This window comes from Zonotrichia leucophrys, chromosome 20 (assembly GCF_028769735.1).
Source record: "Zonotrichia leucophrys gambelii isolate GWCS_2022_RI chromosome 20, RI_Zleu_2.0, whole genome shotgun sequence".
In the NCBI taxonomy this organism is placed as follows: Eukaryota; Metazoa; Chordata; class Aves; order Passeriformes; family Passerellidae; genus Zonotrichia; species Zonotrichia leucophrys.
Genome location: NC_088189.1, coordinates 11,984,218 through 12,006,065, shown reverse-complemented (window position 1 = coordinate 12,006,065; position 21,848 = coordinate 11,984,218). Strand labels below are relative to the sequence as shown.

Here is a 21,848-nt window from a genome sequence, read left to right as displayed (position 1 = left end):
TCCAGTAAAATCTCTACAGGTGATGTTACTACTTAAATGGCTGCTACAGAGATCTCAGGTTTGTTTGAGCAGCAAACAGCTCCCACCTGTAGCATTGGAGCAAGTGGAATGTGTGGAATCTGTTGAGGGTTTAAATAATTACATGAACTTTCTATGAAATCACAGATAAGCTGAGTTAACTGAGGACAAGATGAGAGCAAAGTGCTTGTGTGCTGGTGTTCATTCAGTGAAATTGTGTCCAAACCAGACTTGCAGAGCTGTTTATTGCAGGGAGAGAAGGGTTCTGTTCTCATTGCAGAAACTGTTCAGTCCACATCAAAGGCAGCTTTACACAAGAACTTCAGTGAGCACTAACCTGAGGAGAATGTTAGAAACAAGAGGGAGCCTCACACTCATCACTGCATCCTCTGCCCCCTGAGCTTTCCTAAAAAGAATCTTTGCTGTCTGATTTTGAACACTTGGAAAGCAGAAAGACTCTCAGGGAGCACACTGTGGGCAAAGGGGGCCCCTGGACTACATTTCTGCTCTGGCAGATTTATTCTTTACAGACAAAATAATTTATTTTCATTATGAAAAGTTCAGTATTTGATAAAGAATATATGTACATTCCTGGGTTTTATATCTATTTTTATTTGGATCTTTACTTTTCATGATGTTTTTAAATATTTCCAGGGTAAAGTTTGTTCAGATAACAAAATACCAGGATGATTGAGTCCTTTTTTGCAGTTTCTGCTTTCTTACTTAGAAAGAGATTTATTACTTAAAAAGAGCAGTCACTATAGGGTGGAGAAGAACTTCAGGAAATTGTGAAAGAGTTTGCTGTTTCATACTAATTTTGGTCTGAAATTCAGCAAAATGTTGCTTAGATTTATAAAATTAGCATTGTCCAAAAGAAAATATTTACAAACCATAAGATCCCAAAAGTCAGCAAAGAACCATCATCTGAAAGCTGGGCAGTGTTGGAAGTGGCATTTGGTGAATTTTGGAGGAAGTTTTCCTGGCTGGCCTGGTGCAGGGAGCAGAGCAGGAATGCTGTGAAGAGCAGCCAGGATAAAGCAGCTTGCCCTTGTAGTCCTGTGCCTCTGCTTTTCATGAAATTGCATTTTTGCCTCTTGAATTCATCCTGCTTTTCTCCCCTCCTCCCCCCCTGTCTCGCTTTAGGAACAAATATCTCCTTCTGAACAGCCAGGAGCTGAATGAGCTGAGTGCAATCTCCCACAAAGCCAACATCCCTGAAGTGGATGCAGTGGTCAACACTGACAGGTGAGGGGGGGCTCAGGGTCACAATTTCAGAGTTTGGGAAGCACTTCCAGTGTAAGTTTGACATCAGCTGCTCTGTTTGACCTCTGTCTGTTCAGTGACTCCTTTCAGTGGGAGGTTTCCAGGCTTGTGGGATGTTGATGGTCATTAGCAAATCTCAGGTGGGCTTGTGCTCAGAATAAGGTGTTCTAAAAACAAAAGCAACTTTAAAACCCCTAATAAAAAGGAGTTCATGGCTCAGATTTCACTGTGATGTGCTGCATGTGCTTGTCTGGCTGTCCTCATGTTGGGCATTGCAGACAGACCTGGAAAATAAACTCAAATCATCCCTCAAATAATTTAATTGCTGTTACATCTTAGTTCTGGCATTCAGGAGCAGTGTGTGCACACAGAAATGTCCATTTCCAGGCTGCATGAACACATCCAAGTGTCTGCTGAGAATATTTTAACAGCAGCTAATAACCAGAACAAGCTAAATTAGATTAACATGTTAAACCACTTAGAGAATCTCTTCTGTTGCATTTGAGTATCTGTTAGATGGACTGTTTTGATCTAATAATCTCTTTAATACATGATTCTGGTGTATAAAGCTCAGCAGATGGAAGGTTGTTTGCAGAATTTATTTTGTCAGAGTACTCCCAGGGTATCAGCAGGGACTTGGTCTGCACAGAGCAGATTTACCTCACTCCAAAAGGGAATCTCTAAGAGGATTTCTAGATTACAGTTATTATCATAATACTGTGTCTAATTGGGAAGAAGTTTTTTTTTTCACCCCTAGCATTTAGTTTTCATGTTGCTTTTCTTGATACATGAGATCAGGGCATTACTTGTGAATGAATTTATTGCAGGTGGATGCTCCATTGAAGGTGCTGTTTAATACAAGTAAAATTGCAGTTGTACAGCCTAATGTAGCACACAGCTTTCCATACTCTGCCTCCTAAATGGAATTTAGACTTTCCTTTACATTTTTTGAGGGGAAAAAAAGGGGTTTCTTTCATTCCTAAGCTTGAATGTAGTATTTTTCTTTCTTGATTCACACAAGGTGTGAATTGGTATTTCTGAAATAATTAAAATTTGGAGAGAAAGTTTTTCTTTTGGACTTATTTGGAAGTCATGTTGCAGGTATTGCAGATATTTACCAAAGGCAGTGAGGAGAACTCCTGTGCTGGTAAAACGAGCACAATATTTGTACTGTGTGCTTCAATACTGAGATTTTGATCATGAAAAGCTGTGGAGCAGTGATTGGATTCAGTGCTCAGTGCTTGCCCAGCCCTTCCACTCAGCTGTCATTTCCCACCTGCTGCAGGAGCCTTGTCTGTGATGGGAAGAGAGGTTTGCTGACCAGACTGCTGCAGGTCATGAAGAAGGAGCCAGCAGAATCCTCCTTCAGGTGGGTTCACTGTGCCTCTGGGGAGGGGTTTGAGACCCCTGGGATGTAGCTTTGGTTTTGTCCAGCTTAGAGCAGCTGGGAATGTTGGAGAACAAGCTGTGGAAAGGTCTGGCTTTGTTGTGCAGGTGGGAAGAAATCACAACCAGTGATTTTCTGCAGGATCAACAGATCTGCCTCCACTTCAGAGTGGATTGAAATTCCAGTGATTCCAGATCAGGAAACTGGATTTAAATTGCAGTTGTAATCCAGTACTTCCCTTGCCCCAAAACCAACACCTCCTTTCTTCTCTTTCTCAGGTTCTGGCAAGCAAGGGCAGTTGAAAGTTTTCTACGAGGCACCACCTCCTATGCAGACCAGATGTTCCTCCTCAAGAGAGGGCTCCTGGAGGTAAGGAAATTCATGTCAGGCATCCTCCATAGCAATCAAGAAGGATTTATCTGCAGTGAACCAAAAGTGGATAAAAATGGAGTGTTAAATATTATGCTGGGTTTAAAACTCAGCAGGAAATGCCCCCTTGCAGTAGTGGAGGAATAAACAGTCAGGGAGAGAAATCAGGATCACAGTTCACTGGATAAATCACAATAGATGGAACAATAATAAATTAAAAACTGTCCCTTATTCCTGTGTAACTGTGACAAATGCTGGGAACACTTAAAAAATACCTGTAATTCTGCTTGTGGCAGCCAGATGTGGCTATTTGTATAACCTACATCACTGGGAACTCATTTTAACAAAAGACTCATCTGAATTATCATCTTTAGTTGGTTTTGTGGCATTCAGTCACCCAAAAACTTGCAGATAAATGCTTTAAATACTGATTAAATCACAGTCTGTGTTGTGCTGCTGGCTTGGACCAAGCTGTGGCAATAACATGTTTTCCTCCCCTGCCAGCATATTCTCTACTGCATTGTTGATAGTGAGTGCAAGTCACGGGATGTGCTTCAGAGTTACTTTGACCTTCTGGGAGAGCTGATGAAATTCAATATTGATGCATTCAAGAGGTTCAACAAATACATCAACACAGATGAGAAGGTAAATATTTGTAAGATCTGTCCCCTTTGGCTCAGATTACACCCTTTTGTAAGCAAACATAGCACTAAAACTCACATTCATTTGGGTTTGGTGTGGTTTCAGAGCTTGGGGCACAATAAACATTAAGGGCTGAGTTGCCAAAGCCTCTCAGTGTTTTCAGCAGTGCTCCAGCTGTCCTGAGACACTGAGTGCTGAGCTGGTCAGCAAACATTGCCCTGTTCATGAACAGGCAGGCCTGAGGTCAGGCTCAAGGGTAGCAGAACATTTCCTGTGCAGTTGCCAGATTTGTGGTTAAGTAATAGTTGTGGACATTGAGACAGCTCCAAAAAATCTTTCACTGGAGCTTGCAGTGGGAATTCCTTCATGAATAAGGCTTAAAATACTTGGTACTGCAAACAGACGTAGATATTTGATGTTACTTGAATTTAGAGCCACTTCAAGAAGCCATGGCTTATGTAATTAGCTGTAAAATTGAGCTGCACATCAATGGGCAGCTCTATACAAAGTGGTTTCATGGTCTTGTGCACTTTGGACATTTAACACCAGCTGGTGGGTAGGTTCTGAATGGCCTTGCACTGTTTTTTTGTTGCTGTAATTTTTCTCTCATTGCTGTTAGGTGTGGTAGGCTTTGGAGAAGGGATGTATAAATATATTTTAAAGAGCTGTATTTATTTTTGGGGTTTTTTTCTAGTAAATGAGATCAGACATTCTAGAGAATGTCTTTATATTTCCTCTGTGCTTCCTGTGTATTGATCTCTGACTGGGTTTAGCTCTCATTTTGTGTGACTCCCTCACTGTATTCCTCCATAGCACTGTACAAAATCACTGTAGGAAAACATGGAGCTGCAGGAATTCCCCCTCTTTCAAAACAATTAGTGTATGAAATCTCACTTTCAATGGAGTGACATAGCTTCAGAAGTGATTTTAGGGGTGCCAGGATGGCATTTATCTATTCCATGGTGTTTTTAAGTGATCCTTTTGTCAGCCCTCAGTGCCAGTGTTGGCTTGGGCAGGGTAAGGCAGGGCTGGGAGCAGTGTCTGCTCTTACCTTGTTAGAGATACCAAAAAGGTAATGACCCTGAGTATACATAGACTTAAATCTTTGAAATTCAGCACTAAAAGGTGTCTCTGTTCAGTTCCAGATCTTTTTAAATCAGATCAACAGCTCTCTGGTGGACTCAAACATGCTGGTTCGCTGCATCACGCTGTCCCTGGACCGCTTTGAGAATCAGTCTGATGCTAAAGGTGAGCAGTGGGGTGGGACTGGGGCTGTTCAGTGCTGATCATGGTTAATGTAAATCTGGGCTTTGACACTTTGGGGCTTAGACAAGGAAATGCCACATGGAAAGTTTGAGCACCCGTTCTTACTGCCCTGATGCTTGGATCAATGTGTCTGAGCCTCCAGCTCCTGGATACAGGAGTGTGCCTCCTGTTGATGGAGTGACAGAACTCTCCTTTGTCCCCTCAAAAAGGAAAGAAGCCCAGAAATTATCTCCTTGGTTTGGTGAAAAAGCCACCTCATAGGCCTGGAGGACTTCACCTCAAACTTAAGGGTAGCTAATTGGACAGAAGCCAAAAAGTCCCATGTAGGTAATTTACTAGAAAAAGAAGAGAACAAAGAAACTAATGGCTTTTGTGAGGAGTTTTACCAGGGGGAAAGACCTTCTGCACCTAGCTTGATTTTTCTCTTGTTTGTTATTTTGCCTTTTATTAAACCTTTTTGTTTCCAACACTGCAACAGAAGCCATCCTGCTGATTTTTATGCCTCCAAAAGTAGCTGAGCTATCTTGGGTGTGTTCTAGACCTCCAAGAGCTTATCAGACCTGGCTCAAAGGAGCTACTGTAATGTGGTGGTGTTCACAGGGGTCCCAGGATGAGGGAAGAGATGAGAATCTTGACTCCATGTTTCAGAAGGCTGATTTATTATTTTATGATATATATTATACTAAAAGAAAATGATATATTAAAACTATACTAAAAGAATAGAAGAAAGGATTTCATCAGAAGGCTAGCAAGGAATAGAAAGGAATGGAAATGATAATAAAATCTTGTGACTGACCAGAGTATCTGAGACAGCCGGACTGGGATTGGCCGTTAATTAAAAACAACCACATGAGACCAATCACAGATGCACCTGTTGCATTCCACAGCAGCAGATAATCATTGTTTTTCTTTTCCTCTGAGGCCTCTCAGCTTCTCAGGAGAAAAAGCCCTAATGAAAGGATTTTTCATGAAATGTGTCTGTGACACTCTAACACCTGGTGGTTGTGTTTCTGCTCCTGCTGCAGTGGCAGAGGTCCTGTCCGAGTGCCGCCTCCTGTCCTACATGTCCCAGATGTCCATGAGAATGTCCTTCCTCTTCCGTCTCATCAACATCATCCATGTACAGACACTTACACAGGTAAAGAGCTGCCAGACCCTGCACTTGCCTTTCTGGGACTGCAGTGGTGAGCAGGGCTGAGCCTCCTGTCCCTGGAGGACACCCTTGTCCCTTTTTCCTTGCCTTGTGTGCAGGAACACTTCCACTGTGGGCTTCCCACAGGCTTGTTTTATAGGAACATGTATACAACAGCTGTCTTGGCATTTACATTTTTTTGCTGTGTCATTTTTACTTCCAGGAAAATGTCAGTTGTTTGAACACAAGTTTAGTTATCCTAATGCTGGCCCGAAGGAAAGAAAAGCTCCCTTTTTATCTGCGCACCTTGCAACAGATGGAATACACAGAGAAATACCCTGGCTTCATCCTGAACAACTTCCACAGCCTCCTGCGGTTCTGGCAGCAGCATTACCTCAACAAGGACAAAGACAGCACCTGCTTAGAAAATGTATGTGACCCTCTTAGCATGGCAACACCTGTCTGCCAGTCCCCTGGCAAACATGGGAGCTTGGGAAGGGAGAGAAGGGAGGAAGTTCCCAGTGTAGCTCTGTGGTGCTTTTCACACCTCAGCCAAGCTTCCACAAGGCAGGTGCTGGGCTTCCCCAGAAACAGAGCCTGAGGTGGCTGTGGCACACAGCAGTGAGACTTGAGCCAGTGCTGAGAGGGAGGAGGAGGCAGGACAGAATGCAGTTCCCAGAGTAGTTAGTTAGCACCTTAGCCAGACTGTTCCCTCTTCCTGGTGTTGCAAACAGTGCAGGAAGAAAATCTGATGTAGCTGCTGGAAGCCAAGGGAGCATCCTGCAGGTTTCTGTGCCAGAGCTGACTTGTCCTGGGTCACTGGTGGGTAGGAATAACCAACTATCCAGTTATGTGGGTGACACATGGTCTGCTGTTGGGCTGCTGGGGTGGCCTTTTGGCTTTGAGGGAATAATGCAGGAGGGGTGTGAGCAGGGAGTGTGTTGGGTTTTGTGCTCTCAGGAGCTACTTCAGCACTGGCTTACCTGCGGCACCACAGCGTCCCAGTTTGTGTTTGGACTGGACAGCAGAGGACAAGTTTGGATTATAGGTGTACTGGTCCAGGCAGGCTGGGGTCACCCTGTGCTGCTTTTAGCAGCTGCCACAAGCACTGGGAGTCCTTGTTTTCATCTGGAGAGTGGGCAGCTGGTTGTAGAGGGTGTAGTTGTTCAACACCCAGGGAGGGAGGGCAGAGTGGGGAGCCCAAAGTGCTGTTCACACTGTGGGGCTGGGCAGCTCAGGCTGAATAGGGAGTGATTTTCAGCTTTGGGAGGTGTTCCCTGCTGTGGCCTCCACTGACCCCTGTTGTCTGTGCCCACAGAGCTCCTGTATTAGTTTTACCTACTGGAAAGAGACTGTTTCGATACTGCTCAGTCCGGACCGGACGTCCCCCTGTGCCATAGTCAGCTACATCGACGAGGCGTACATGGACATTGACAGAGACTTCTCCGAGGAGTAATTGCCACCTCCAGCTTGTGATGGGCAGCTCGGAGGGTCCCTCCCAGCCCGGGGATTTTCAGGGATACGCTGTGTAGTGTGTGTGTGCAGCTCGGAGCTGCGGAGCATCGTCCCGCCCCTGCCGGCCCCCAGCTCTGACCTCTGAGACTCGGACAGCTCTCTGGGCAACACATTCAGGGATGTATCTTCCAGTTGTTCTGGGATAAAAATAATCACCTGCACAAACCAGCCTGTATTATTTTTTTTTCTCCTCTCTCCCAGTCCGGCGGGGCTGGCAGAAGGGGTTTTGCTGACGTGAGGGTTCTCTTCTCTGTATGTGCCGGTTGAGGGGTGGCTCTCTCAGGGCTGCCAGGACGAGCAAGTTGAAAAGCACAGCAATTGCCCTCCAAGTGTGAGGTCCAAGGAGCCCATCTGAGCAGGACCCCAGCACCAGCCACGTGCAGAGCCACCACGAGGACTCCCTGCAGGTGTTAACTCTTCCACCGGGCTTTGGAATCAGGGCTTTGGGCTTGGTTAGAGCATGAGTGTGTGTGCGTGTGTGTGCTTTTAATTCCTGAGAGCCCCAGCTCCAGTCACCTCTTTACCATCGCCTTTTGGATCATTTGGTACTAAATCTGTCTGTGCATTAGGAGAGAACCTCTGCTCCTGCTGTCCTTCCTGCACATCCTTCCCATCCGGAGGCGTTTGCAGTGCTGGAGAACAGAGACATTTCAGCAGTGGTGGAACTGCAACAGGGGTTGGCTTTTTCACGGAGCACTAGCATTAAAATGTACTAATTTTCTAAACTTGCGGCTTGTCCCTTCTTGGGTAACTAATCTGGTTTTAAAATCCTTTTCAGGACCATTGCTCTTGATGTTAACCTGCTATGCCTGGAAGTCTTATGTCAGTCTCTGCTTTCAGCCCTTAATATCAACACACACATTAATCTTGAAAGTGCAATATTTACTGGAGATGTCCGTTTTTTCCTGGATCTGTTTTAATCAGAATGTGTTAAATGCTGGGAATAAACACTCCTGGTTGAAAGTAACTTTGTAGGATATGTTGGGAAGGGGGAATGGGGTTTTGGCAGTCGATTGCCAAACCTGCATGTGCCCTGCCTGCTCACCAACACCATGTTGCTCCAACACATTCCAATACCCAGGAATGAGATACACTACACTTAAGCCACTACATTTAAGTCAGAAACATGTCTTGCAGCTACAGCTAAAAGAAATCAGTTTTGAAATGCATCATCTGAATTTTTTTAACATTTTCTAATTTATTTGACGAGATGACTTCGGCTCTGTCCAGGCTCCAGAGGGGTGAGGATGTCCCAGAGCTGCAGCCTTTTGTCTCGTTGTTGCCAGCAGCATGAAACCCACCCTGAGGCTCCCTGTGCTGGGGCTGGAGGAGTGAAGGAGGTGCAGCCCCAGGAGTAGGACCTGTCTCTGAGCATCTCCCTTCTCCTTTCTCTTCTACCACTCCTCAGTGTCCTGCTGTGGGCTCACAGGGTGGTCAGAGCTGCTGAGCTTGTGCATGAAGCTGGAGCCTTGCAGGAGCTCCTGGTGTCCCTCCCTGGGAGCTGCACCCTGCTCTGGTGAGGGTACCCTGGGGAGCTTCTTGCCATGGCAGCTTCACCTCTGTTCCTCACCAGGTCACCCCCTCCCTCCCCTCAGCTCATTTCTTTCTCATCTGTACTTTTTTTGTTCTTGGGTATTTGTGTTTTTGGTGTATCTTTGCTTCTTCTTAACTGTAATAGATGTACACTTCAAATAAATGCTTCAAATTAAAAGGCTTTTAAGTTAAGGGATGCCTTTTCCACAGTGTAGTTAATGGGTGCATCCACTGATTGCTGCTGTAACCCTGCACTCTCACTCCCCTCTGTGTGTTAAGGACAGTTTGGGGCCCAGCTGCCTCTGGCCTTGCCCCTGGGCCTGGGGGAAGCTGAGCTGAGCCCACCCCATCTCTGGGGGTCCTCCCAGGCCTGGCAGCACAGGCTGGGCTTTGCTTTTGGGCTGACTGGGCAGAGAAGGGCACAGGGCAGAAACCGCTGGCAGCTCCTGCAGGGGTGGAGCGAGCTGGGCTCCAGGAAAAGGCTCAGCCCCAGGGCACAGAGGGTCACAGGCAAATCCCAGCTGGGGCCACGTTCCTTTGGGATGTCTGTCCATGCCAGATGCCACAACACCCTCATGGTGAGAGGGACCAGGCCCATGGAGGTGGGCTGGGAGGGAGGTGGGACCCCTGGCACTAACAAATACCTCTGAAGTGTGCACTGTCCCCGTGGATTGCTGAGGTTCATGCTGCCCTGATTAATGCCGATTTGCTAACTGCAAATAATCATATTAAATGGAAACTATTAAAGAAATCTATTTTAAAGAAATGAGTGGAGGTGTCTTTTCTTTCCAGTGCCTTTGCCCAAGCCATAACCCCCTCCAGGGCTGTAATAGGGGGCTTTATGTATTCAGGAATAGTGGCTGAGGTCTGTCTCAGTTCTGGTCCCCTGCAGTTAGACGTGTTCTGGTGGGGAGGGATGAGGAAAGGGCTCCTTTCCCAAAACCCATCCCAAGCCAGGGCCATAGAGCTGGGAGAGAGAGGACTGAGCTTCTCTCCTGCCTGTGCCTCCCTGTGAAATGCTCCAGGGGCAGAGGCCAGGCCCTGGTTACCCTGTGACACAGCACAGCCAGTCCTGGTAATCTACGTTTATTCATGCAATGCAAAGCTGACAGTGACTGTTGCAGCCACTTGCCTCCAGCCTACAGCAGCAGCTGGAACAGGACAGGACAGGACAGCCAGGCTCCTAATGCTGGAAAAAATCCCCAAAGGGCTTTGGTGAGAGGAGGGATCTGGAGGCGCAGAGCGCCCTGCCACCCTCCAGCCCCGGAGTCAGGGGGCGGTGAGGCAGCAGTGCCACAGCCGGGTGTGGCTGTGCCTGTGGTCCCTGCCCTGGCTCCAGGCTGGCAGGAGCCGTGCCCAACTCCCCACGCTCCCATTCCAGGGGTGCCCACCTTGGAGATGACCACGTCCCTGCTGCGGGCGCGCAGTTTGTTGACCTGGCTCTCGGCGATGTCGGCGCGTTCCTCGGCGTCGTCCAGCTCGTGCTGCACCTTGCGGTACTTCACCAGGTTGGAGTTGGCCTGCTGCTCCTGGCAGGGAGACAGGAGGGGAGGGTGCATGGGGCACAGGGGACAGCAATGAGCTCCCCACATTGCTGCCATGGAGGCAGTCCCAGAGAGGGACAGCCCTGTCCCCCATCCCACAGCAGTGACGGGCACTTACTGCCTCCTCAAACTGGCGCTTGTAGCTCTTGACCTTGCTCTGCAGCTTGTCTATCAGGTCCTGCATCCGAGCCAGGTTCTTCCGGTCTTCCTCAGCCTGCAAGTGCCCCAGCTCCCTTAGGCAGACCCCAGCAGTGCCTCACCTCCACCTTTATCAGAGTCCCAGTGTTGCCAGGTCACAAACACAGCACCAACCTGCCCCACCAACCCAGCCTGGTGTCACAGCACCATCCCTTGGTCCCCCCCTTGTGTCCCATCACTCAGCTCAGGAGGTGCTGGGAATTGCCAGATGGACCCAGTTGTGACATGGAGAAGTTTGTGCAGTTGTGATTGCCCACAGAGCCCAGAAGCAGCCCAGGCTGGGCTGAGCTTTGTGGATGGGTTCTGGGGTAACAGAGGCCAGGCAAAGAGGATTGTGCCAGCTGCTGTTGGACCAGGGCTGCACCTGTGTCCAGAGCTGCTGTACCTGGTAGCTCAGCTCCTTGATCCTGCGCTCGTACTTGCGAATGCCCTTCTGGGCCTCTGCCATCTTCTTCTGCTCCCCATCCAGCTCTCCCTCCAGCTCCCGCACCTGCAGGGGGCACAGACTGGCTCAACATTTGGCTCCCATGCACCAGTGCCAGCCCAGCTACAGCCAAGCCACTTTCCCAGCTCAGAGAAGCCACAGTAGAAGCTAAAACCATCCTGAGCAGGGCCCAGCCTGGCAGGGCCTAGGGGACTGTCCCTTGATCCCCCAGAGGCACCACCTGTCCTCAGAGGGATGGGGCAGAGTCTGGTGCCACAGGGACTGGGGCAGCCCCAGGAGCTGGCTCCTGAAGAACAGCCAGGGATCTGCCCCCACTGTCTCACCCTGGCCTCCAGCTTCTGGATCTGCTTCTTGCCCCCCTTGAGAGCAATCTGCTCTGCCTCGTCCAGGCGCATCTGCAGGTCCTTGATGGTCTGCTCCATGTTCTTCTTCATGCGCTCCAGGTGTGCGCTCGTGTCCTGCTCCTTCTTCAGCTCCTCTGCCATCATGGCAGCCTGCGAGGCCAAGAGCAGGGGGACATCACCTCAGGGCCAGGCAGCCCTGCCAGACCAGGGCTGAGTGTTGTTGTGAGACCCACACAGCAGTCCCCACCACTCTCTTACATCTGTGATGGCTTTCTTTGCCTTCTCCTCGGCGTTGCGACACTCCTGCACCGCATCCTCCACCTCGCCGCTCAGCTGGGAGACATCTGCCTCCAGCTTCTTCTTCTGGTTGATCAGCCCCATGTTCTGCACACACAGAGCAGGCTCAGTGTGACCAGGGCTGGTCACTCACCATGGCTGGACAGACTCACCAGTGCAGGCAGTGCCTCCTCACCTGGGAGTGGAGCAGGGTGACCCTCTCGGTGGTTTCCAGCAGCTCCTGCTCTGCCAGCTTCCTGCTCCTCTCGGCCTGCTCCAGCGCCGCCCGCAGCTCCTCCACCTCTGCCAGCAGCAGGTTGCTGCGGCGCTCCAGGGCCCCCACCTGCTCCTTCAGGTCATCATTGTGGCGCTGGGTGTCATCCAGCTCCATCTGCAGGTCCTGTGGGGCAGCGTGGGGTCACTGGGGACAGCCAGGAGCCAGGCTGGCAGCAGGGACAGCACTCAGTCTGTCCCAACCTTGATCTGGGCCTGGAGCTGGCGGCCCAGCTGCTGGAACTCGGCAGCCTGGCGGTTGGCGTGGTTCAGCTGGATCTCCATCTCGTTCAGGTCCCCCTCCATCTTCTTCCTCAGCCTCACAGCCTCGTTCTTGGCCCGGGCCTCTGCATCCAGCGAGGCCTGCATGGAGTCCATGGCGCGCTGGTGGTTGCGCCTGCAGGACAGGCCATGCATCAGCCACGTCCCCTGGGGACACCCAGCCCTGCCAGGGCCAGCTCTGCCCCTGCAGAAACATCCCCTGGGGACACCCAGCCCTGCCAGCTCTGCCCCTGCAGTGATGTCCCAGCCTGTCCCCTCACCCCACACACCTCAGGTTCTCAAACTCCTCGTCCTTCTCCGCCAGCTTCCTGTCCATGTCAGCCTTGATCTGGTTCAGCTCCAGCTGGATGCGCAGGGTCTTGCTCTCCTCGTGCTCCAGGGCTCCCTAGAGACAGCTCAGCCATGGGAAGGTGGTTCCTGGGAAGGGGGCTCCCCCTGGCCACCCATCCCACCCTGGCTTTGTCTCCCAGCCCATGGCTATGAGGGGCAGAGCAGGTGGAGCCACCCCAGGGCCTGCAGTGGTTGCAGGACCCCCATGAATGGGATTGCCAGGGGTCACAGCCTGGCTCAGGACTGTCACCCCACACAACCAGAGCTGCAGGGTGGGCCAGTGGCTCCTGGGGACAGCAGGAACATATGGGAAACAAGGACTCACCTCAGCCTCCTCCAGAGCTGCCTGGATATCGCTCTTCTCACTTTCCAGCACTTTCTTCACCTTCTCCAGCTCATGGATGGTTTTGCCTCCCAGACTGATCTGGTCAGTCAAATCAGCAATTTCCTCTGCCAGGGACAGGAGGAGTTTGGTCAGGAAGGAGTTTGTGGGACCAGCCCTGGGCAAGTGACATCCCCATCCCCCTGCCCAGGCTCAGCTGATGTCCCTCTGACCCTCAAAGAGCAGCCAAGGCTGTGCTTGGGAACATTTCTGGGAGACCTGTTTGTCCAACAGCAACACCCCCAAGGCAGCACCATTTGGGAACAGGAGCCATCTGGGGACAGGAGCCAAGTGGCTGTGCCAGTCCTCCCAGAGTGTGCCCAGCACGAGGGCAGACACACGCTGGCATCCCAGCAGGGCTGTGCACCCCCCCAGGGGATGTGCTGAGCAGCAAAGCCTCTCCTGGCTAACAAGGACCCAATCCCACACGTCTGAGGACAGGGCAGGAGCCAGGGGAGTGCCCGAGCCCAGTCCTACCCTGCAGGTTCTTGTTCTCCCTCTTAAGGGTCTCCAGGTTGTCCAGGGACTCCTCGTAGGCGTTCTTGAGCTTGAAGAGCTCCGTGCTCAGGCTGCGCGCCTCCTTCTGCGACGCCTCCAGCTCCACCTGGCTCTCCTCGTGCTTCTGCCTCCACTCTGCCAGGATCCTGTCAAAGTTCCTCTGCTTCTTGTCCAGGGCGGCGCAGGCCGAGTTGGCGCGCTCCAGCTCCACCGACAGGTCCTCGATCTCGGTCTGCAGCCGGTGCTTGGTCTTCTCCAGCGAGGAGCACTTGGCGTGGGCGGCCTCCACGGCCTCCTGTGCCTCCTGCAGCCGCGTGGCCAGCTTCTTCCTGCCCACGGCCCCAGGGTGAGTGTGCCCTGCCCCAGTGACGCCCTGCCCCACAGCCTCCGGGCCTCAGCACGTTCCTCCACACAGAGAAATGCAAGGCACGACTCCCCAAAGATATTCTGAGACTCATGTTCTCTGAAGCTCAGAGAAAAGAAAAACAATTCTTGCCTCATTTGCTGCACCTGTGTTGTTCCCAAGTAGAATTGTGAACAACATTGTGAAAGATTGTTTACCTGAAGGGAATTAGTAATTAGATTCTAGTGTTAAGTGTTTTAATTCACTGACCAATTACATCCATGTGTGCCACTGTCATATTTTCTGAAAAATCCCTTCTTCTCCTGGGAAGATGAGAAGCCTCAGCTTCTCCATGTTTTGCTGCTCTGGAATGTGGTATGGAGATTGTTTATCCAAACATGTGAATGGTTTTAAATTAATGACCAATCAGCTGTGTCGAGGCTCTGAGGAGTGACGAGTTTTTATTATTCATTCTTTTCTAGCCTTCTGATGTATCCTTTCTCTTCCTTTAGTATAGTTTTAGTATAATATATAGAATATATAATACATATATTATATATATTATATTATATTATATTATATTATATTATATTATATTATATTATATTATATTATATTATATTATATTATAATAATAAATGAGCCTTCTGAGAACATGGAGTCAGATTCTCATCTCTCACCTCATCCTAGGGACCTCACAAACACCACACGTGTGTGTTGAGACTGTCAGCTGACAGTCACAGGATACTATGCAGTAAAATAGAGTTGAGTACTTAGCAGATTCAGTTTAGATGTAATGTAATGTAATATAGAATAATATAATAAAGTAATAAATTTACCTTCTAAGAACATAGAGTCAAAGGCATCATTTTCTCCTCCTTCATCTGGGGTGCCCTAATTTTGCAATAGGCAGGAGCATGCTGTGTCACCCCAGGTCTGGGAGAGCCCCACTGCTGAACAGAAAATTGCCACCTGCAAGGAGCTGACTTGTGCCATGGGACTTACTTGGCTTCCTCCAGCTCCTCAGTCCTCTGGATGGCATCAGTCTCGTACTTGGTTCTCCACTGGGCCACCTCAGCGTTGGCTTTGGACAAGTTCCTCTGGAGCTCGCCCTTGGCCTCGCCCTCCTCCTCGTACTGCTCCCGCAGCAGGTCACAGTCGTGCCGGGAGGCCTGCAGGGCGTGGGCCAGGGCGTTCTTGCCCTGAGGGAGAGAGAGCAGCAGCTGACTCTGGGCTCCAGGACACTGCCCATGGCACCTGGACTGCCAGCAGCAGCAGGGAACTTCTGTTCTTCCCAGGTGAAGAGCTGCCCTGCGTGCAGGGTATGACCCACCTCCCTCACAGTGTCACTCAGAGACCAGCCATGCCCTGAAACCTCACCTTGGTCTCTTCCTCCAGCTGCCTCTTGAGTTCCTCAATGCTCTGTGTGAAGGAGACCTTGCCACGGCTCAGCTGGTTGATGAAGGACTCCTTTTCCTCCAGCAGTCGGGTGAGCTCCCCTGGGTTCAAACACAGCCAAAACAGCTATTTCAGGGCTGTAGGGCTGCAATCTGCACTAGCCCACACTCTCCCAGAGCCTGTGGCCTCCAGCTGTCCCAACCAAGGACATGGGCAGAGGTGCACCCAGTTAAAGGCAAAGGATGCCAGTGAGGAATCCCTCCTGAGGCACACCTAGTTTTTCCCTCCAAGGAAAAGGAGGGGGAGGAGGGAGGACTGTCACAGACATCTTTTATGAAAAATCCTTTCCTTAGGATTTTTCCTCCTGAGAAGCTGGGTGGCCTCAGGAACAAAAGGTAAACAATGGTTATCTGCTGCTGTGGAATGCAACAGGTGCATCTGTGATTGGTCTCATAGAGTTGTTTCTAATTAATGGCCAATCACAGCCCAGCTGGCTCAGACTCTCTGAGACAGAGCCTTTGTTATCATTCTTTCTTTTTCTATTCTTAGCTAGCCTTGTGATGAAATCCTTTCTTCTATTCTTTTAGTATAGATTTAATATAATATATATCATAAAATAGTAAATCAACCCTTCTGAAACATGGAGTCAGATCATCATCTCTTCCCTCATCCTCAGACTCCTGTGAACACCGTCAGAGAGGACAGCCTGCCTGGCTGAACCCCACTCACAGCCTGGTTGAGCCCCACTCACACCCAGGTGTCCTGCTCTGGGTGCCCTGGTTTGTGCTCACTCACCATTCTCAGTCTGCAGCCGGCCCCGCTGCGCGTTCACGTCCGTCAGCTGCCGCTGCAGCTCGTCCACTCTGGCCTTGGCCTCGTTCAGCTGGTCCTCGTAGGTGCGGCACAGCTTCTCTGCATTGGCCTGCAGCACCAAGCACAGCCTGGCTGAGCTCAGCTCTGCACAGAGCACCATCTCCCAGCCTGGGATACCCTGCCCTGCTCAGTGGATCCTATGGGCACACAGGGCAGAGAGCAGGAGCCTGGCAGAGCTCGCTGCCAAGCTAACAGCGGCTCTCTGCAGTCAAGCTGCCCAGCAAATGCCTTCCCAGAGCCTCCAGACCTGACTAGGACAAGTAAAGCATCCTGTAGAGACACAGGGACAAGCTGCAGGTCAAACAGGACTTGGTCATGGCAAAGCAACACCACCCCATGGACGTGGCTGTGCTGGTCATGCTGCACCCTGTCACAGACATATCTTATGAAAAATCCTTTTGCTAGGATTTTTCTCCTGAGAAGCTGAGAGACCTCAGGAACAAAATGTAAACATTGATTATCTGCTGCTGTGGAATGCAACAGGTGCATCTGTGATTGGTCCATGTGGTTGTTTTTAATTAACAGCCAATCACAGTCAGATGGCTCAGACTCTCTGAGAGTCACGAGCTTTTGTTATCATTCCTTTCTATTCCTTTCAAGCTTTCTGATTAAATCCTTTCTTCTATTCTTTTAGTATAGTTTAATATATAATTTTCTTTTAATATAATATATAACATAAAATAATAAATCAGCCTTCTGAAATGTGGAGACAAGATTTTCGTCTCTTCCCTCATCCTGGGATCCCTGAGAACACCACCACAGCACTCAGCAGAACTGATGTCCACAGGAAAGACCAACCAGCCCCGTGGAGAACCAAGACTGTGAAAAATGCATACTTTATGATTGACTTTTTGCAAATATTAAAATGAATATTTTATGTGTTATGTTAGAAAGTTATGCTGTTTTAATTTTCTTAAGTAGTGTGTTAAATATAGTTTCAGGTTATAACATAAGGTTAAAATAGAAACTATGCTGTGTAGGATACTTTTTTCTAAAGAAAGGACACGCACTGAGATAGCAGCCACAGGACACCTGAATCTTTCAGAGAAAGAGAATTTATTGCTCCATTATCAGAAGAAATGAACTTCTTTCTGCCTTGCTCAGCCAAGTTAGGATTAAGAGGAAGAAGTTGATGATGACCAAACAGAATCCTGTGTTTGAATGGAATTTATGCATCATGTTTGAGATGCATGAATATGTAACAGGTTATTGTTTTTAAGGGTTAATCCTCTGTTAACATGGGTCCTTTTTCAGGCTTATGCTGCCCAGAAAAGGTACCCAGATGTCTGTAAGTCTTTGTTTTTATTGTCTCACATTGTCCTAATCCAAATTGTCCAAAATTTTTATTACTCTAATTAAATTACTATTTTTACAACCATTTTATTACTATTAAACTTTTAAAATTTTAAAACCAAGTGATTGGCGTTTTTCACAAGGACCCACCTTGCTCTTGGTGATGTACTCAACGTTGGAGGAGAGGTCATCAATCTCCATCTTCATCTCGCTCTTCTCCTTCTCCAGTTTCTGCTTGACGCGCTGCAGGCCGTCGATGCGCTCGCCCAGCTCGGCCACGCTGTCCGCGTGCTTCTTCCTGAGCGCGGCCGCCGTGGCCTCGTGCTGCAGCGTGGCCTCCTCCAGGTCCCTCCTCAGCTTCAGGAACTCGGCCTCCCTCTTCTTGCTGAGCTCCAGCTGCGTGGCCGTGCTGCCGCCCGCCTCCTCCAGCCGCTCGCTCAGCTCCTCCAGCTCCCGCGACGCCTCCGCACGCTGCTTCTCCACCTTGGCCCGCGCGGCTCGCTCGGCCTCCAGCTCCTCCTCCAGCTCCTCCACGCGAGCCTGCGCACACAGAAATGGGCAGGTGGTCCAAGATCTGCACGAAGCTCCAGTATTGGTATATATGGTCTCCTTGAGCCAGGCTTGATAAGCTCTAGGAGATTTATATCACACCCGAGATGGCTCAGCTACCTTAGAAGGCATAAAATCAGCTGGATGGCTTCTGTGGCAGTGTTGGAAACAGAAAAGTTTTAATAAAAGGCAAAATAACAAAACTCTTTACGGAGAAAAACCGTGCCAAGTGCAAGAGGTTCTTGCTCCTGGTAAAACACCCCACAAAAGTGATTAGTTTCTTCATTCTCTTCTTTTTCTAGTAATTGCTCAGGTGGGACTTTTTTGCTCCTGTCCAATTAGCTGTCCTTAAGTTTGAGGTGAAGTCCCCCAGGTCCTATGAGCTGGCATTTTACCTAATCAAGGAGATTAGATTAAAAATCTACCTAATTTGGGCTTTTTCCTTTTTAAGGAGACAAAGGATAGTTTTGTCACTCCACATTCCTATACAGCATCCCTGCTCTCCACAGTGGAGCAGCATCTGTGATGATGATGGGAGGCAAAAAGCCACCAGTCTTGGGCTGTTTTGGGAGGCAGGTGCTCCTTGGTAGCATGTTTGGAGCTCCTGCTCTCCTCTGTCCCTGCCATCAGGATCCAGCTGGCATTAGCTTCTTTTCATGGGAACTTTCATGATTGTGGAGACCTGTCTCTGATAGGAAGAAGCCCAGGGACCTAGATTTGAATTTTCAGAGTTTGATTACTGGATTAAAGGTTTTATTTTGGACAAAGAACTAGATCTGGAAGCTGTTCCTCAGGCTGGTGATAGTCTTCACCTCAATAGCTCGTTCTTTAATTTTCAACCCACCATGTTCTGGCAGAGGGCTTGGCTCCTGCTACCCATGCCAGCTTTTTCCAAGGAGATGTTCCTGTGCTCAGAGAGGGACTGGCTCATGCAGACTCGCCTGCACATCACATCTGATGGAAATTTTGGACTTCCAGGATGTAAGAACAGTTCTTCCCACCATACCTGGACCTCCTTGATCTTCTTCTGCAGCTGGGCCTCCATCACTTGCCCATCTTCAATCCTTGAGTTCAGCTGACTCATCTCAAAGTCTTTCCTGTACAGACAGAAGACAGAGCTCTGTCTCTCAGACAAACACTGTCCTGACAGGTCCTTCTGGCTCCTAAATTTCCCTGCACTCTTACATCCAGGCCAGAGGATGAACAAACCCACAATGGAAAGGGATTGCAGTGATAAGCAGCAGCTCATGGAAGGCTCACAGGAAGGGCTCAAGTACCCAAACTGGCAGACAGCTGGCTCTGAGGGTTTCCATCTGAGGTCCCAAGGTGTTCTGCAGTTCCCCAGTGAGAGTGGGACATGACTGAAGTCTGCACTTGCAGCTGAGACCCAGCAGTGTGCTGGATCCTGCCAGGCAGGTCCCTCTCTCCAGCCCCATGGACAAAGGAAGGTCTGTGAGCCCTGGTCTATGAGCCTGCCACAAGCTCCTCAGCATCTCTGCAAAATGCCCAGGAAAACCAAGCCCTCACTGTGCCAGGGCTGGTCACACAGCAGCGCCCAGAGGAGGATCACACAGCTCAGCCCAGCTGCCCCTGCAGACACCACACTAAATCTGATGGATTTAGAGGTGCCCAGAGCCCAGGCATGTGTCACACACTCACTTCTTGAGCTTCTCATCCAGCTGCTGCTTGTCATTCTCCAGATCCATCACAGACTCTTGTGACAGCTTCAGGTCTCCTTCAAGCTTCCTCTTGGCTCTCTCCAGGTCCATGCGGACCTTCTTTTCTTGCTCGAGAGAACTTTCCAGCTGGAGAACCAAGAGAGGTGGGGTAGGGAGGGAAAGGACCTTCTGTAGCCCCACCCTCACCCATGCCCACTGCTGTGGGAACTCCACCAGTCCCCTGGGGGCCAGAGGTGTTTCCCAGCTGTCTCCAGTCCCACTCCCTCAGCCCAGGACTGCTCTCCATGAGGTGTTCTACACCACCTCCTGTTTCGGGGGTAGTTTGTCAATGGGGTTATTCATCAACTGGCCATATTAAAGGGGGATCTGGTAACGATCCCACACTCCAGATCCCACTCAGGGACAGCCTTTGGGCTCTCCTGGAGTGTGACTCAAACCTCTCTTGCTTTATTCTCACTGGCCTGTGACTCACATCATCCACTTGCTGCTCCAGTTTGACCTTGGCTTTGGTCAGTGTGTTGACCTTGTCCTCCTCAGCCTGCAGGTCATCCAGGGCCTGCTGATGAGCTTCTTGCAGGGCTTTCTTCTCCTTTGTCAGCTTGGCAATGATCTCATCCAGACCAGCCATCTCCTCAATCAGGTTTTTAACCTGCATCAGTGAGGACAAGAGTAGAGAGCATCTCAGAGGGAGGTGCAAAGCTACTCCAGCAGCCTGACCCTTGCAAGGCAGGAGTCCATCCATGGGACAGCAGCTCTGCCCCCTGTCAGCAACCTGCCCCTGTCCCCTTGGCCAGGCTGGCCCCACCAGGTGGGTTTTCCATGCCTCAGATCACTTGCCACAGCACAGAACCATTTGCCCACAGCCCTCTGGGCAATGAGGCAAGACACAGAGGGTTTTTCCCTCTCACACTCCCCTTTCCCTCTGCTCTGCCCCAGTTTCCCCACACCAGCAGCCTTATCCCAGATGTTCCTCTGGTGTCCCCAGAGGCACACAGGCTGGACCCTGCAGGGAAGTTGGTTACTGTTCCAGGTTGCAATGCAAGATGTTTTCTATCACCATCTGTTTGGCAGACTATCTTTTGTCAAGTGGGCAGTTTGCCTTATTCTCTCTGAGTGACCACAGTCACTCCTCCCTCTGGAGGGGACACCTGCTGATAACAGCTATTGAATGTCCCTGCATGGCTGATAAGAACTACAGCATCCCATTGGGAGATGTGAGCCCAGAGGGAGAGCCAAGCATTCCTACCTGGATATAATCTGGAGGTTCTGGAACACCAGCACAGCTTCTGCACTGGATTCCCCAGAGGAACAGCAGCTGCCTCTCCCACTGCATCTTCAGAGGAAGAGACTGCACCTTTCTACAGGATCCCTGCTCCAGCAGAACCAGCCCTGACACTGCAGGAGGGCTGAGCCACAATTCCAATGGGACTGCTGCCAACAGCCTGACCCACAGGGTGTCAGGTTGGGTTCTGACTCTGGCAGTGTTGTTCTAGTGTACTGCATTCTTTATTTTATCCTTTTATTTTTTTTCTTTCCTATTAAAGAACTGTTATTTCCTGCTCTCATATTTTTGCCTGAGAGCCCTTAATTTAAAATTTATAGCAATTTGGAGGGAGGGGGTTTACATTTTCCATTTCAGGGGAGGCTCCTGCCTTCCTTAGCAAACACCTGGCTTTCCAAACCAAGACATGCCCACAGGCACTGAGGCTGGACCCTGCAGGGAGCTTGGTTACCTTGTTCTCTGTGGCATGTTTCTCCTTCTCCACCTTGGCCAGCGTGATCTCCAGGTCATCAATGTCCTTCTTCAGCTCTGCACACTCATCCTCCAGCTTGCGTTTCTTGGCAGTGAGCTCCGAGCTCATCTCCTCCTCATCCTCCACACGCTCCTGCAGCTCCTTCACCTTGGCCTCCAGCTGGATCTTGGACTTGATGAGCAGGTCACAGCGTTCCTCTGCATCTGCCAGGTTGTCCTGCTCCTGGGAGAGGCATAGGAGAGCAGTGCTCACTTTCTGCCCC

The 21,848-nt window shown here is 49.9% G+C and overlaps 2 protein-coding genes across 3 annotated transcripts in view; one reads left to right on the top strand and one right to left on the bottom strand.

Annotated features, from left to right (window-relative positions):
* The window catches only part of TRPC4AP (transient receptor potential cation channel subfamily C member 4 associated protein), a 35,299-nt gene extending 26,984 nt beyond the window's left edge, over nucleotides 1-8,315 (top strand). The window contains exons 12-19 of one of the 2 annotated variants that reach the window (XM_064729827.1): nucleotides 1,162-1,263; nucleotides 2,567-2,650; nucleotides 2,947-3,037; nucleotides 3,542-3,682; nucleotides 4,819-4,927; nucleotides 5,971-6,083; nucleotides 6,301-6,507; nucleotides 7,396-8,315. In XM_064729827.1, coding sequence (XP_064585897.1) covers nucleotides 1,162-1,263; nucleotides 2,567-2,650; nucleotides 2,947-3,037; nucleotides 3,542-3,682; nucleotides 4,819-4,927; nucleotides 5,971-6,083; nucleotides 6,301-6,507; nucleotides 7,396-7,533 — 985 coding nt within the window. In that variant the 3' untranslated portion in view covers nucleotides 7,534-8,315. The remainder of the gene's footprint in view (nucleotides 1-1,161; nucleotides 1,264-2,566; nucleotides 2,651-2,946; nucleotides 3,038-3,541; nucleotides 3,683-4,818; nucleotides 4,928-5,970; nucleotides 6,084-6,300; nucleotides 6,508-7,395) is intronic. The other variant, XM_064729828.1, reaches the window with a different exon arrangement.
* A 1,883-nt stretch (nucleotides 8,316-10,198) lies between these two features.
* The window catches only part of MYH7B (myosin heavy chain 7B), a 32,250-nt gene continuing 20,600 nt past the window's right edge, over nucleotides 10,199-21,848 (bottom strand). The window contains exons 23-41 of the mRNA XM_064730298.1: nucleotides 21,566-21,808; nucleotides 20,305-20,481; nucleotides 19,813-19,958; nucleotides 19,160-19,250; nucleotides 17,755-18,144; nucleotides 16,234-16,360; nucleotides 15,421-15,539; nucleotides 15,046-15,242; nucleotides 13,677-14,026; nucleotides 13,143-13,267; nucleotides 12,757-12,872; nucleotides 12,410-12,602; nucleotides 12,129-12,332; nucleotides 11,915-12,040; nucleotides 11,636-11,806; nucleotides 11,253-11,357; nucleotides 10,788-10,883; nucleotides 10,517-10,654; nucleotides 10,199-10,314 (exon numbers count right to left, since the gene is read on the bottom strand). Coding sequence (XP_064586368.1) covers nucleotides 10,309-10,314; nucleotides 10,517-10,654; nucleotides 10,788-10,883; nucleotides 11,253-11,357; nucleotides 11,636-11,806; nucleotides 11,915-12,040; nucleotides 12,129-12,332; nucleotides 12,410-12,602; nucleotides 12,757-12,872; nucleotides 13,143-13,267; nucleotides 13,677-14,026; nucleotides 15,046-15,242; nucleotides 15,421-15,539; nucleotides 16,234-16,360; nucleotides 17,755-18,144; nucleotides 19,160-19,250; nucleotides 19,813-19,958; nucleotides 20,305-20,481; nucleotides 21,566-21,808 — 3,120 coding nt within the window. The 3' untranslated portion in view covers nucleotides 10,199-10,308. The remainder of the gene's footprint in view (nucleotides 10,315-10,516; nucleotides 10,655-10,787; nucleotides 10,884-11,252; nucleotides 11,358-11,635; nucleotides 11,807-11,914; nucleotides 12,041-12,128; nucleotides 12,333-12,409; nucleotides 12,603-12,756; nucleotides 12,873-13,142; nucleotides 13,268-13,676; nucleotides 14,027-15,045; nucleotides 15,243-15,420; nucleotides 15,540-16,233; nucleotides 16,361-17,754; nucleotides 18,145-19,159; nucleotides 19,251-19,812; nucleotides 19,959-20,304; nucleotides 20,482-21,565; nucleotides 21,809-21,848) is intronic.